At 39.5% G+C, this 14,850-nt stretch overlaps 2 protein-coding genes across 2 annotated transcripts; one reads left to right on the top strand and one right to left on the bottom strand.

The window, feature by feature from the left end:
- Window positions 1–287: 287 nt before the first annotated feature.
- On the top strand, window positions 288–6,964 carry C1H4orf47 (chromosome 1 C4orf47 homolog). The gene is made up of 8 exons (XM_053459241.1): window positions 288–374; window positions 1,289–1,439; window positions 3,214–3,433; window positions 3,655–3,792; window positions 3,881–3,956; window positions 5,044–5,223; window positions 6,261–6,433; window positions 6,791–6,964. The coding sequence occupies exons 2-8, from the start codon at window positions 1,343–1,345 to the stop codon at window positions 6,837–6,839; spliced, it is 933 nt and encodes a 310-aa protein (XP_053315216.1). The 5' UTR covers window positions 288–374; window positions 1,289–1,342; the 3' UTR covers window positions 6,840–6,964.
- Window positions 6,965–7,472: 508 nt separating this feature from the next.
- Window positions 7,473–10,542, bottom strand: CCDC110 (coiled-coil domain containing 110). The gene is made up of 2 exons (XM_053458279.1): window positions 8,943–10,542; window positions 7,473–7,871 (listed from the first exon to the last, which is right to left on the bottom strand). The coding sequence occupies exons 1-2, from the start codon at window positions 10,540–10,542 to the stop codon at window positions 7,636–7,638; spliced, it is 1,836 nt and encodes a 611-aa protein (XP_053314254.1). The 3' UTR covers window positions 7,473–7,635.
- Window positions 10,543–14,850: the final 4,308 nt, after the last annotated feature.

Raw genomic sequence — 14,850 nt, 5'->3', positions numbered from 1 at the left:
GTGGAACGTTGAACACTAGTTAGCGTCCTTTCGTTTTTTTTTTTGTTTTTTTTTTTAAACCAACTACATATCCCATGATGCTTTGGTACACCTCGCTAGTGAATGAATGCATGCCCAGTGGACTATACCAAACGAGGTAGTAGGGGTGATTTTATCTTGTTTCACTATTGCAGTTCATTAGTTTCTACAGGGAGCACGAGTATAATGTGCTTCGGAACCATTTATTGGTGATGCAGCATAGATTTCTAATCTACCGTTTAGAAAGATGCCGTTTTATGTTTAATAGTGACACATGTACCGTCACGGAATAAGCTACCCCATCTCCATGGAAACCGAGACGCAAGCTGTGGGGAACAGGAGAAGAGGTAGCACAGGTGAGAGCTGGTGAGGAGTGGATACCACTGTACAGTGTATATGGATAATGGGCATCAGTGTGCTACTTTGGGGTAATTCATTGGGAAATGGGAAAAGTATAATATTGGTCAGTGTCACAATGCTCCATTGTAGGAGATGTACTAAGTAATTAAGACCACCTAGTGTGTGTGCATGTCACTTTCTATGGTTACTTATACTAAAGCTATTAAAACTAAACACCTAGTTACTCTTACATTGTTATAGCCCTGATCACTGCTTGCCCCATGCCCAGCAATGTCTGATGCTTGGCGAAGGGCACACATAAATCTCTGTATGGGTTGCAAGGAGACACTAAGCGCTACAGATGCGACCCTTGCCAGGTTTCCCTTAAAGTAACTGGATCCTCAGGCTAGCTCGGCCCTGCTAAAAATCAGAGGCAGACACTATACGATCGTCCACAAGTAAACGGACATCTCGTTCTCAGGTGTATGTTAGAACCCCGGCTCTTGTGACTTAATGCTGATAATTTTATGACCCTGATGGGCACAATAGGTGGAACTGCCTCTTTTGCATAATGCGTAGGATTTTGTCACCCTGTCCTCTTTAAGAATATTATTCTGCCGATAACCTGCACAATCTGACATACCCAAATAGAACGCTTTATACAAAATACACAGGTTTCCAAATTTCTGATCTTTTACCCAACGTTGCTCTGTCTCCCCAATAAAATAGTTTAGAAAACCAGATATAACATGCTTATTGCATTTACACGGCACGCTATTCCCCAGGGAATGTGACACTAGCTAGAGGGTATTTCCCCATGCAGGGTCTTCCCGAAAAGCAAAGAAGTAACGCTGTTGGAAGACACACATAATATAGCACATAGATGGTGATTTTCCATAAAGTTCATTATTTCTTTTTATTTCTTTTGTAGGATTTTGTGCTTAAGCGGAAAGATCGTTTATCATCGGGTGTGCTGTCTCTAACCATGCCTGGGGAAGGAAAAACCGACATGGACAGGATTGGCCTGTTCCGTGAGATGGGCTACGTTAGTATTGGAGATAAATATGTTCCTCCGGGTTCTAGTAAGTATACCGCCTATGAAAGGATAGGAGATAAAAACACATAAATCTCAGTATACACATACAGTGACACAAGATATCAAGCAGACTTATTTTGCAAGCATGTACTAAAGGTTCATAGTAGAGATGGGAAGATCTAGGGAAAAAAAACAGAAAAATTGTTTGTTTGTTTTTTAGTTTTTCCCCAAAGCCGTTTTCCCAAAGTCCAATCCTGGAGGCGGATTAGAGGGGATCTTTAGGTTTTTGTGTTGATGGTTTCTTCATTTATTTTGTTGCATTTGAGGGAAAGGGAGGTACCTTGTTGTTTTCCATTTGCAACAAAAAAAAAACATTTTTAAAAAGCAAATTTAGCTTATTATTTAGTGAATAAGATGATACTTATATATACAGTGCATTTCACGTTCCCAGTGTAACACAATCGTTTAACATTTTCAAATTATTATTATTTAATAATAAATGTAAAACTACGCTGCATTTAAAAAAAAAAAAGAATTCTGAAAATTCAATTTTTTCCAAAAAAAAAAAACACCTGTTTTTTTCCATGGCTTAAAAATTTCCAGAAAATTTTACATCTCCAGTTCCTAGTAATGTTTAGGTCCGTGTAGTCGTTGACATTGGTGGCAGGGGCCCGCAATGCTTCTTTCAATTACCGGCTATTGTTGCTGCTGGTCTTCCGCAGGTTTATTCGCTAAAGCCTGGATTTTCAGGGGAATAGCAGTTTCACGAAGCATTTTGAAGGACCAACACCAGCGAGCTGCTGCAGGAAGGGCTTGGTTGACCTCTAATAATGCAGTTGAGACCATGATATTTCTTGAAAATAAAATTGCCGTTTGAGTTAAGCATTATGCGGGGCCACATCAACTCATTGCAGCTGAGACTTGTTAGGGCTGATCCTTCATGATGTAAAGTGAGAAACCAAAGCGCTTCTACTGCTTTCCACTTGAGGTCCCTGTTTTTTTTACCTTGATCTATTAACGGAGCTTTTTTTCCTATGAACTGCACTATATTTCTATCAAATTATTTGAACAGGTATTCAAAATATACCACCAAAAGTGGTCAAAATGCACACATGCCTCATGTTCAGAGTCTCCTGTATGGGAAAATTGCCATCAAAACAGCTGTTTTTTTATCATGATTGGCCCTATTTACATTACGTGTACCCTGTGCGCATCAATCATTTAATTATGTTTTTGTTATCGATCCATTATGTTTTATTGTAGTCCCCTTATGCTATAGTGTTTTTTAAGAAGTACACTTCCTGCACATGCTCTGTAGAACTTCATTCAAACTGAGCTCCCATTAAAGTCAATCGAAGTAGCGGCAACCCGTGGTATACACACTTCAATATCAGTGTTCAGCTACATGCGATTACCGCTGTTCTCACTGACTCAAATGTGAGTGCAACTGAGCGTGTGCAGGAAGCATACTTCGGTACACTTTCAACAGAGGCAGCTTGGAGGAGGCAAATGAGACAGAAGTATTCTTACAACTAAAGAATGCCTGAATTGGTTTATGTGAAGTAACGTTAAAGTCAATGCAAAATTCCATTTCACATGAAAATAGAGCTGGAATAGTACTTTAACCCATACAAAGGTTCCAGTATTTTAAATATGAATCGATATTTTGATATGAAATTAAAACATATATAAATAATAACAACCAACTATGAAAATGAAACCAGAGGCATCGTTTTACATATCATGATTTATTACACAACATATGTTATATGTGATTTAGTGTAGAGCGAAAGGTTCGAGTTAGTTTTGATTTCTTGCAGAGCCATTTAATGAAGCAGCCAGTAAGAACAGGCAGATGCTTCCCGGAGGCTCCAAAACCATGGCCAACGTAACAGGGGGATTCTTTGATGGTCACCCGAAGAGGATTTTTGAAGGTGAATCGTATTCAGATCCACTTAAACAGAGGAGGAAGTACCGGATAGAACAAGCCAAAAAGAATTTGGGAAAGACCTTCTTACCACCTAGTGGGGAGAAAAAGCCGTGAGTTAAAACTAGCAACACCCATGCCTTCCAGTGTCTAACTGAATGAAAAGTGTATGATTACATAATAAAGATAAAACATGTCAGATATTGAGTCTGATGATATCATGATCCTTATAAATATATATATTTATATATATATTTTTTTATTATTTCTTTTTCTTATTTTCTGTGCTAATAATATCTACTACTGAATGTTGATTTTTGTGTATTTTTATCAGATCGGGATTGGGCAGCTTCTATGGAACACTGAGCGGTCCAGTGCCAGCATTTAGTGCTGAACAAAAACATAGAAAACCGTACACAGCACCCGGAAAAAATTTGTACACAAACCCCCCAAAGCTCGGCACAGGATATGGGTAACATGCTTGTGTCTCTTTCATAGAAATGTTACTAATTAGCCCTCTTCTATACTGCATGTTGAATCTAGTGACTTCTTCTCAACAGATACCCTAATGTAACCATAGGTAAGCAGTACTCATACACCTCTGAGGATTATGACATATCAAGAGAGCTGATGAAGGTAAATGTCAAATACTTGTAGACGTAAAACACCCAGCTGTGTAGTATCATTATATTTGGTTCCCCGTCCATGTTTTCACTCGGTGTTAGAGGACACGGTGCTAAGACGATGCTATAAACATGCAGTCTGTCTACACAACAGCGGACCGCGGATACTGTGATGACTGCAGACCAGTAAACCAAGAACTTAAACTAATACTACTAGGGAATGGCAAACGGAGGGCGATTAACCCTTTAACCTCTCGGGTTGAAACTATAACTATACTCCTTATAATGTAAATATGGTTACTTTAAGTTTTTTTTATTGTAGTATACCAACTTATCAACTATTTCATACGTGCTAATAAAAAAAAGCCCTAATATAATATTTGCACCATAAAATTTCCCTATGCAAACCGCACACCTCTGTAGGCTATTAGGTTCACAAGTATGATCAAATGGGCTGAAACAGATGTTTTTGCTAAGCATAAATCTGATGTGGTTTTTAGATTAACATATTAACTATATCTATCGTCTACATCTGTTGTCTGGCTACACTCTTGTGGTTAAAGCTAGACAGCGGTAGGATAATAGGAAAGCATAAAATGCTATGCGGCGATACATTAGGTAAAGAGGGCCCTGCTCGTAAGCTTATAATCTAGAGCCTTCGCCAGAAAATAAAGAAAACATTAAAGTCCCAAGGGTTTCTCCAATTTCTCGTCTCCTTGTTCCCATCTATCACTTGATGGGCTTTAGACGCTCATTTCTCAGCTGTGACTGGAGACTTCTGCAAGGAAGGACACTAGTTTCTGATCACAAATAGTATAGAAGATGTTATTAAGTTGTCCTCTACCAGCCTAGGCTAAAAGTGATCTGTCCAGTGTAGAAGCAGTGAGTGGTTGTCAGTGAACATATTACTGCCTGCAAGCAGACAATGTAGGCCAACCTGAGGAAGTAGCGTGTAACTGCTGAAGTACAAACTGCTTTCTCAAAATGTTGGGAACATTGGAATTTATGTTTGACCTCTTTGGTAGAAGGCAGGTACCTTTATTATTATCTTCTACTTATTGGCATTTGTTAGAATTTAACCAAATTTGATTTCATTGCAGAGAGAATTTGAAAGCCATAAGCAAAAAGTAAAAGGTGGTGCATTTAGGCTAAACCTATATCCAAAGGATTATTTTGATGGCAATCCATACCACTCTGACAAACCTCTTCCCCCACTGAAGAAGAAAGATGGTAAAAAGGAAACTGTGAAACCTTTTAAGCCAAGTTCACCAGCAAAAGATGTAAGTTTAAGAAAAATCAGAACATTGTTAATGTGTTTTAACTGTCCATCATACCAGAGATAATGGTAACTGTATCCCAAAAAACTACAAAGGACCACAGATGCCGCTAACCATGTTTATCTTTTGCTTCTGAATGCATGGTCATTAGCGGTCAGTAAGCCTCTTTAGACAAATCATTTCAGCAAATGATAATTTTTTTTTCCCGATATCACATATTTTTAAAAGCGCAGTAATGCCCAGAAAAAAACAGTGTTCAGCGCCAGCGGACTTCTTGGCAGGTAGCTCCTCCAGTTGTTCTGCTCATCTATGTGCTCCCAATGCGTTCAACCTTGCTGGGCTGTACCAGTGTCAATGGCATGCAATCCTTCCGCCACCAAACTAACACGTTATTGGGCCGAAAGGGGCCAAGCCAAGTGGTCTGATGAGCTTTTCACTTTGAAACCCAATGGAGGCTGATATAAATCACTTAAAGGAAAAAGTCATGTAAAAAATGTAAATAACAGGGCATCCCTTTCTTTACATTCTAATCAGATAATTTGCAGCTTCTTGATGTCACATTTTTAGATCTATATGTACATTCATGTGGAATATGTCTGTATATGTACCCCATTTGTTGCTCTGGCTGTTGGATCTGTTGTAATAGGCTTGGGCACCAGTGTATTAAAAAATGGAGGAGCCAATTTCTATATTGAAGTTCTTACAAGACACTTAGAGCACCATTGATCTAATGGAAAATTAATCAACACATTTTTCTCCCTCAATCCACAAAGTAATATTGGTAATGAATTGTTAATTACTATTATTTTCTGGATGATGGGCTAGGACATCAGTGTACAATTTGTTTCACTCCGGACGTTGAACTGCAATTCCTATGATCCTCGGCCAACCTTTGTCCTGTCACAACATATTTTACATTGAGACAACTTAGGTCTGTGTTTACCGTAATTCCTTTTCTTTATATTTATACACTTGATATTCTATTTATGTATCAATGTACAAGTTGTTGTTTGTGGTGATAAATCCATTTATATTGGCAGCCAGGTGGAATGAAAGCTGGAACATTTGATCCGTATCCTTCCCATTCCAATGATCCTTATATGAAAAAGCCTGCAACGAGTTCTAAAATTGCCAAAGGAGGAAAGCCATTCCATCCACCAGGTGGACCCAAATCCTACCCCATACAAAGCATCTTACACTCGAATGTCGTTAAGTAAGTCCAAAGTTATTTGAAACAGTACTCCAAGATGAAATCTCAATATGCACATTATGCAAATTATTAAACACTAAACCTGCACCCACTCTTTGGCTTCAGATGGGTTTTATACCAAAAGAGGCAGTCTAGTCGGAGATGCAGAAACGCTGCAAATATGACCTACTAAATAGACCATGCGTTATTAAGGGCCGAGGGCCAGGTATGGCCATAATGCTTGCTAATGCAATGTACATGCAAATTTGTGTTATTTTATTTTTTGGTGACAGGGCCAACTTAATCTCATACTTTTAATAATAATGCTCAAAATATATATTATAAATAATATTTTTTTTATCCCTGTTTTATTTCTTTCAGGTCGGTGAACCCTGTGAATTATAAAAATGTAAAAGTAACATCTTTTTAGAAAGACATACAACTGCACGTCCAACACACATAGCAGATTCAAGGCAACGGAGCGGTGACACCCATGAAGACATTCATCTGCTCTTGTACATTTTCTATAACAAATACATAGATTTCAAAACCCAACTGCGTGTCAGTGAGAAATTAATCGTAGTAAAAGATTCTTCCAACAGTGATCCTGATCCTGCAAAACAGTCACTACTCCCTACATTTCAAGAATAGGTCTGCTACAGATGGTTCGGGGTGAAGATTACAACCCACTAAATGGGAATCACTTTCTCTGGAAAATCTGCTTGTAAATTATCTTGTGATTAGGTTGGCAGAAAGGTCTGGAAATTTGCCAAAATAATTGGAAACAAGAATTAACTTAATTTGTGAATGAATCTTGTTTATTTGGGCCAGGCCAAAAAGTACATTTCTGCCTATTAAGCTACCCATGATCATTTAGGGTGATGTAATGGAGGGTGTCTAATGAAACCCCCTCCCATGAATATGCACAGAAAGTGCTCCCACTGGTCTAACAGAAGCACTTTCCTGCCGCTGGGTTGTGCGACGCGTCAGACCACGGAGAAGGTGAGGTGCTGCAGCTTCTCCTAAAGGTAAATTATTAATGTTTTCTCTTTTTTCATGCTTAATGAAGGCATATTAAAGTACTCACAAAGTACCTTAATATGCTATCTTTGTTTAAAAGGCTGCCTGGTACATTGGAGTGTCCTTAGAAGTAGATTAATGCAGACAAAAACTACAACAGCTTTGTTTAACAGCGTGTGTGCTTTATTTCCGTCGCAACCCAATCACTACTCGATGGTGAAATCGCTCATGTTAGTTAAGCTATGTTCAGATACCAGGGACGCTGCATCAGTATGTTCCTGCCTGGCATCGGCATGCTCGTATGATGATCTTCTCCGGGCTGCTGTTATAGAGCTTGTAAAGTTGAATGGGATGAGAACACTAACAGGATTTTTATAGGTGGAGTCTCTCTGAAAGCATTCTTCCATTAATAATCTTTGAATTGCAGTAATGTTTCTGTTTGCTGAAGAAGAATAGATTAATTAATCAAGACAATTGTAGATAAAATAGAACGCAGTGTAATTACTGAACTAGGACTTTGCAGGAGGACATACTGTACAACACTATGTGTTAAGGACCTACTCCAATGAGCTTCTTCTGTGGAACTGTGAAATCTCACTTCTAACATTTAACCCCCCCTTATTTGATCACTTGTAGAGGGTGTATGTACCACTTACAAGAATAAAATGGCAAATTGGTCCAGAAGGCACAAAGCCCAAGAGACCCTGAGAGATGGGTGACTTACCGAATCAGAGGGGTTTTTCACCAAAGGGACAGTTGAGGTTTCAACTCCTGGACTACATTATTGATTACGAAGCCCCCAACTGGCAAGTTTCCTTGTAGGCCCTGGGCAAAGCAATGCATTGGGGCCCATACTCCCCCTCCCCCCAAAAATACATGTGAGATGAGGATTAATCAACAGAAGTATGCATGTATTTGTACGTGTAACACACACATTTTAGGGGCTCTGTGGCGAATCACGATAGTGGCAACCATGGGGCCCCTAGGCAACTGCCCAGTGTGCCCATGCGTTAAGACAGCACCGACTCTACTGCAAGCTTCTCCTTTAAACATATAAATTAAAATATGTTACATATTTTAATTAGATGTTAATTACAGCAAAGATCTACAAACGTTACCGCACATAGACCCACATTTTACTGACCTGCACATGATCACTCATTACACCGCCGACAGGTACACATTGTGCATATTGCATTTTATCCCTCCATGTTATAAGACTAACGTATAGGCGCTGTTTAGGTAAAGCCATGACTTTTAGGGTATTTTATCAATTTTAGGAGCTTGGTGGATCCAAATTTGGAATTAAAGGAACCGCCAAGACAACTCCCCCACTTCATTATTCACTATGAAGGGCCAACACTGGCAGATGTCACCGTACCCGACTCCTGTCAACATGGCAGGCGCCTTAAACGTGTACCCCACTGTTTGTCTACAGTGACCACCAGAGGATGTCGGTGGCCCTCTAGCAGTTGAGGCCCTGCTGGTAACAGACCATTTAATATGCACATACCTTCAACAGCTAACAGCTTTGCCTTATGTTGGTGATTGTATATCCCCTGACACAATTCACAGTATCCGTGATTTCCTTCTTCTTGATGATGTCTGGTGAGAAGCTCCTTGTAAATCTGATCATCACTAATATGCTCCCTGTATCTATGCAAATTGCCTTGAAGATCGTACAGTTTAAGTTTTATCATCTCCTTATGGTTTTCCAGGTTGGTTATCCACATTTCACAGGAAAATTTTTCTTCTATTAGGTTCTTAATTTTGGATTCCAACACCGCATTGGTTTTTGCCCTTTCCTCCAGGTCCACATTCATCATGTTATTGTCATTTTTAAGGTCATGGACTAATTTGCTGAGAAACTGACATTTCTGGCCATTTTCACAGAAACTTGTCCATAACATGAGATTTTTGGCTTTCAGGTTCTTTATTTCGTGAAGGAGCTGATCATGGAAGAACGGTTCATAATGTTCACTGCTGGAGCCTAAGGGGGTAATGACACTCCTCTCCAGATCCGATTCTGGATTTGTTTTGTTGCCGTGAAACTTCATAAGGTGCAGGCAGGATTCATTTGGATCAGAACTCTGGACTTTGCTCTCAGCTAATTGCCTTTTCAGTTGATTGTTTTCAGTCAACGCATCTCTTAATTTTAACTGCAGTTGCAGCTTCTCGTCGGTGTGTGTCAACAAGTCTTGGTGGATTGATTTGACTAAGTTTGCGATCTTGTCTTTCTCCCTGGTGATTATAGCCAGTTCTTCCTCCATTCTCCAATTACCAATTTTTAGTTTGCGAATTTCTTTTGACATAAATTGCTTCTCGATAGTAAGGTGGTTTTTCTCACTTAGAATGTGTTTTTTTTCTCTTACTAATTGTTCGCATTTTTCTATTACCATGTTCATTTCTTTGACAAGGAGTTCCCTGTCCTGTTCTGCTTGGGCTAAGCACAGCTCAGCAATATTCTTCTCTTCCATTAGTTTATTAATCGTTCCTTTAAAGCTAGCATTTTGCTCTGTTAAGCACTGCGTATCAAATTGGAGCTGGCTCAGTTTCTTCTTGAGCAGTGCATTTTCTTGCCTAAAAAGCTGGATTTTTGTGTCTTCTAACTTACACACGGATCTTTCTAACTCCAGAACAGTGAACACATCATCGGCCAGGTTAGTTTCAGTCATTTCATTAACCTCCAATTTTTTTAAGTTTTCCTCAAGATTTCCTTTTCTGTTTTGAAGTTTTTGTATATGATCAAGTTGTTGTCTTCCTTCCACTGTATCTGTGAAGACATCATCAGGGTAAAGTCTGATACCATCACAGCTACACGGACTGCCTCGGTCTATGGTGGCTTTATGAGGACAAACCTGGACGCCACTACACTTGTTTCCCTCGTGCGCACAAATATAAGAATGGTTATCATGATCTACAAAATCCCCTTTATGTTTCATGACCACGTGGTAGGCTTGGTCTTTATGTTGTTCAGGATTGCTTGTGATGGACGAAGTCACTACTTGTCTTCCAAATATATGTGAGGAGCTCTCCCCTGTTAAAGAACCTTCTTCGATTTCTGTGCTGTTGAGTTCTTCTATAGTCAGGCCACTTTCAGCATCTTGGGTCATTGAAAAATCACGTTGGACAGAAAACGGATTGTTTTGGACATAATCTTTGTTACTAGCTAATGTCTGGTATTCCTTCGCTGCTGAATTGCCGTCTTTAATCTGTATTACATTTTCAACATAAGGGAGTGTAGTGTCGTTATGATGCTGGTTACTGCTCAGCTCTTCAGGTTCTTCTGTAGATGGAGCGGAACATTGCTTATCTTCACAAATGCCTGACTCGTCCAACTTATCAAACGTAAGGGATGTTTGTATGTCGCTGGTGCTATAGGATGGGCTAGAATATATATTCTGCAATATAAATATTAAGATTTACTCAGGAACCAGCTGGAATAACTGAATGAGTATACAAAAACTTAACAAAAGAGAAAAAAGACTTAAATTCTCCATTTATTCAAACATGTATTAAAATAAAAGTAAATATAAAAAGTGGTGGAAAATTGGATTGCCCCTCTTATATCACTCCGTCAGAATCACAGGGCAGCAAAGTTGGACTGCTCAATGTGAACGGAGCTTCAATCCCAGTTACTATTACAAGATATCCCTTTAGCAGACTTGAGGGAACACTAACCAAAAAAAGAAAACATCAATAGTTTAAGCAAAAGCAACCTGACGCGCGTCACATTGCTTTTATTTAAACTATTGATGTTTTATAATAAAAAGGGCTACATAAAAAAAGAAAGTGCAGTGTGATGATCGGCATTTTAGAAGGATTAAAGAACCTTAATATACCATAAATTCCTTTTTAGGAGTGCTGGTCATACGCAACTCGGCATGGCTGTTTCTTAAACGTTCCAGCTCCAATATACTTTCCTTTAAAATATCACTTATGCCCATTCGGACCTAAAAAATAAAAAGTACTTAGCTTGTCAGTATAAGGCATTAATTCCCAAAATATTGATATACATTTTTTTCACTGGTGCTCTATACCTTAATTTCCAATCTCACCTGGAGGTAAAGAGTGGTGCCCACCATGCACCCAATTATCTGATCTACAAATCAGAATCCGATTCTCAATTTGCTTTATTTGTAAGGACCACATTAATCCAGAGAAAATTAATAAAAACAAGTTTTCTTGCTGTTCTTAAGAGTATACTGGACATAAATGCACACCATCCAAACGATGTACGCCATCCATGTACAAATGATGCACCATCTCCTTGATGTCCCCGACAGCCTTTTAAAGCATGTATCTTCATATTATTTTTCTGGTGCCCCCCTGAAATGGATGAAGGAATTCTGCAGAATCTTCCCCATATACATTTGCCCTTTCCCCACTCCCAGCTATTTTCGTGTAGGCTACGTGTTCGACATCTCTTTACACGTTACATATTTAGCGCCAGTCAGCTCCAGCGCTGGCTCAGTGAGCGCTTTCCTGCCACTGACTGGTTGCTTCAGCTGCAGCTTCCACCTCAGGTAAGTGCTTTTTTTTTCTTAAGGTCTTGAAATAAAATGCATATTAAAGTACTCAGAGGATACTTTAAATTGCAATCTTCTTTATCGGAACTGCGAGGGACAGTAAGCCATCCCCACATTTTATTAGATGCTGAAAACATCACCAAAGGCACAGCATGATGAGTAATGTGATTCGAGAAGAACAGCCATATTTCATAGACAACCAAACTACGTCAAAGGGTTGACGCTAAGGCTTGACAAACCCTGGGTGCCAGATCGCCATGGCGACTAGAAAACAGGCCAGGGCTACCATTGTGAATCAGTGCATTACGTGACCCCGCTGGGGGCCTAACGGAACCCAATTCATCACAGGAAATCATAGATCTTCAATCCCGTGGAATTAAATACAACCTTTATTGGTGGGTTAGAGCACTTTGTCTCCCGCAATATGTGGGCATAAGCATACCTTGTCTGCATCTTTCAGTATCTGCTGCTGAAAAGCTTGGACTAAATGTAAATGTTGGTGGAGAACCTAAAAAGCAAATTACCAATACTTAACTGCAACTGAATGAACATATTTAGCCAATAGGGTTTCCAAAACAGCCATTTCCAACATGTAGAGTGCTGCCCCCTGCAGTATGTATGATGTATAACCTCGCATGAGTAATGAAATATTCAATAACACATTCCAAGTACTACAGGGGACGGGATTTTACATGTGCTAGTCAGCAACACGGGAAATGTACACAGCATGTGTCGCCGATAGCTGGAGACAGAAAAGGTGGAAACGGAAACTCCTTGACAACAGAGAGCTGGGCAGCGCTCGACGCAATGTCACGGTCACGTATGGAGATATGGGTAGAGCAGTCACAAAACTATTTGTCAGCAAAGCCAGAAGTTATCAAGATGAATTATGGGATTATTTGCAATGACTGAATTATTCAGGGATCACTTCACAGGCAGTGATTTAGATGTAGTGTAAGCAAGTTTTACTTTACTGAGAGGGTGGTAGATAAATTGAACAGCATCCCATCAGAAGAGGTAGATTCTAATACAGTGATGGAATTTAAAAATGCATGAGATGGGCATCAATCTATCCTGAATCTTAGACAAGGACTGATTAAGGTCTGAAGCTTTACACGATTATTATTATTTTACACTTGAGAAACTTCACTCCCATGTTCTGCCTTCTTGCCTTGATGGATTAGAGGTACTTTAAATCTGTTACCTTCAAATACTTTAGCATAACAAGATTCATTCATAGGAAAAAAGTCTGTTTTGGATATATTTTGTTTAAAGGGACATGCAAGCATCCATACTTTCACATACATTCTTCAACCTTTAAGAGAAGCTGCAGCTCTAAAGCTGCCTTATGGCACCCCTCTTTGGACCAATTTTCACTCCACTGATGGACCATTTGAAGCTGCCCATCAGTGGCAGGAAACCCTCCCAATCAATGTGAATGGTTTCTGCGCAAAAGGTCTCATTAGACCCCCCAGGAACCCTCTCTGAGCCAGGACTGGAGCTGAATGTATCGCATCTCCTGCAAGCCGAGGAGCGGCAGCTGGAAATGCACATGATGGATTCTGCATTTGCAAGGGGGACCCACTTCACTAAACCCCTGCAAAGGCTGCGACAACCAATCAGAACCACAGGGCAGCTTATACACTATACAGTATATATGAGGCGAGCTAATACATACTTCTTATTCTTCCTTATAAAAATATAATTATTACAGGTTGTGTATATACACACACACACACACACATTATGTATATATAATATATATATATATATATATATATATATATATATATATATACATATACACACACACACACACATCTGTATATAAAATATTACAGTCCCCATAGTAATAGCCAACCACTAACTCGGCCCAATATATCAGAATATATATTTCTATAACAGTATATAAATATTATACTAAATAGTTGCTGTTCCGTCATTGACAGTGAATTATTACCTCCTTCACGGGTCTGATTGCACAATGCTTAGAGTACGGGTTAAATCTCTTCATTTCACGGCTCACTTCACTAACTATTAATACACCAACTTGTTAACAGCATCCATATCACTAACGGGGTGCTACAGGCAGGGACCGGGGACTGCTCGTTATTTGGCGGCAGCAGAAAGAACACGCTCCGCAACCGCCCCAACGAATCTACCAACGGCTCGTTTGGCAACTGGCTGGGGCGTCGCGCGCTACTGACGTCACCGTACCCGACTCCTGGCAACATGGCGGGTACCTGAAACGTCCCTGAGAGAACTAGTAAGTCTAAAACGAAGCATACGACAGTGGCGGCGGAGTACTCCGTCTGTATATTCGTTTAAGAATTAACCATGTAGCCTAAAACGTTTAATTAATAGCTAACACCGGGTGAAACAGCACCTGCCGCGTGGTTTGTGTGAATTGAGCATAATAATATTTAGGTGACCGTTACTTTTTGGGGTTATTAGCTATCTGTATGTAAATATATAATCAGTGTTCCTTATGTGTATTTTTATGTCACATCTCCTTCTTTCTTCAAGTCGTTTTCTTAAAATTTTATTTTTCCCTACATTGAGTACCTCAGGTAAGTGCTTTTTTCCGCTTATAAAGGATGTATAATGTGTGTACTTTAATATGCTTTCTTCTTCAATGGCAGCAGCATTAGACTATCCCTTTTAAATTACACAGCATGCTATTTAAAACCTGGAACAAATATGGAGGGTTCTTCTGTTCAAAAGGAAAAGATATCCAGAAGCAAGGATTGAACGGGATTATGAGCGGGAAAAAAGGCATGGCTTCTGATTGCCCTCTACTGAAATGGTAGCAGGTAAGTGAAATACCTGTGTATCTATGATTTCTTAGTAAACAATAGGATAAAAACAGTATTACAACAATGATCTACTCTG

This window comes from Spea bombifrons, chromosome 1, assembly GCF_027358695.1.
Source record: "Spea bombifrons isolate aSpeBom1 chromosome 1, aSpeBom1.2.pri, whole genome shotgun sequence".
Lineage (NCBI taxonomy): Eukaryota > Metazoa > Chordata > Amphibia > Anura > Pelobatidae > Spea > Spea bombifrons.
This window is presented reverse-complemented; position numbering and strand designations above follow the sequence as displayed.

What these genes read in the sequence shown, in the direction of transcription:
- C1H4orf47 (XM_053459241.1), top strand. Translation starts at nt 1,343, where the DNA reads ATGCCTGGGGAAGGAAAAACCGACATGGACAGGATTGGCCTGTTCCGT. An exon ending in CCTAGTGGGGAGAAAAAGCC is followed by an intron (nt 3,434 to 3,654) that starts GTGAGTTAAAAC and finishes TATTTTTATCAG; the next exon opens with ATCGGGATTGGGCAGCTTCT. An exon ending in AAGCTCGGCACAGGATATGG is followed by an intron (nt 3,793 to 3,880) that starts GTAACATGCTTG and finishes TCTTCTCAACAG; the next exon opens with ATACCCTAATGTAACCATAG.
- CCDC110 (XM_053458279.1), bottom strand. Translation starts at nt 10,542, where the DNA reads ATGACCCAAGATGCTGAAAGTGGCCTGACTATAGAAGAACTCAACAGC. An exon ending in AAAGCTGTTAGCTGTTGAAG is followed by an intron (nt 7,872 to 8,942) that starts GTATGTGCATAT and finishes ATTCTTCTTCAG; the next exon opens with CAAACAGAAACATTACTGCA.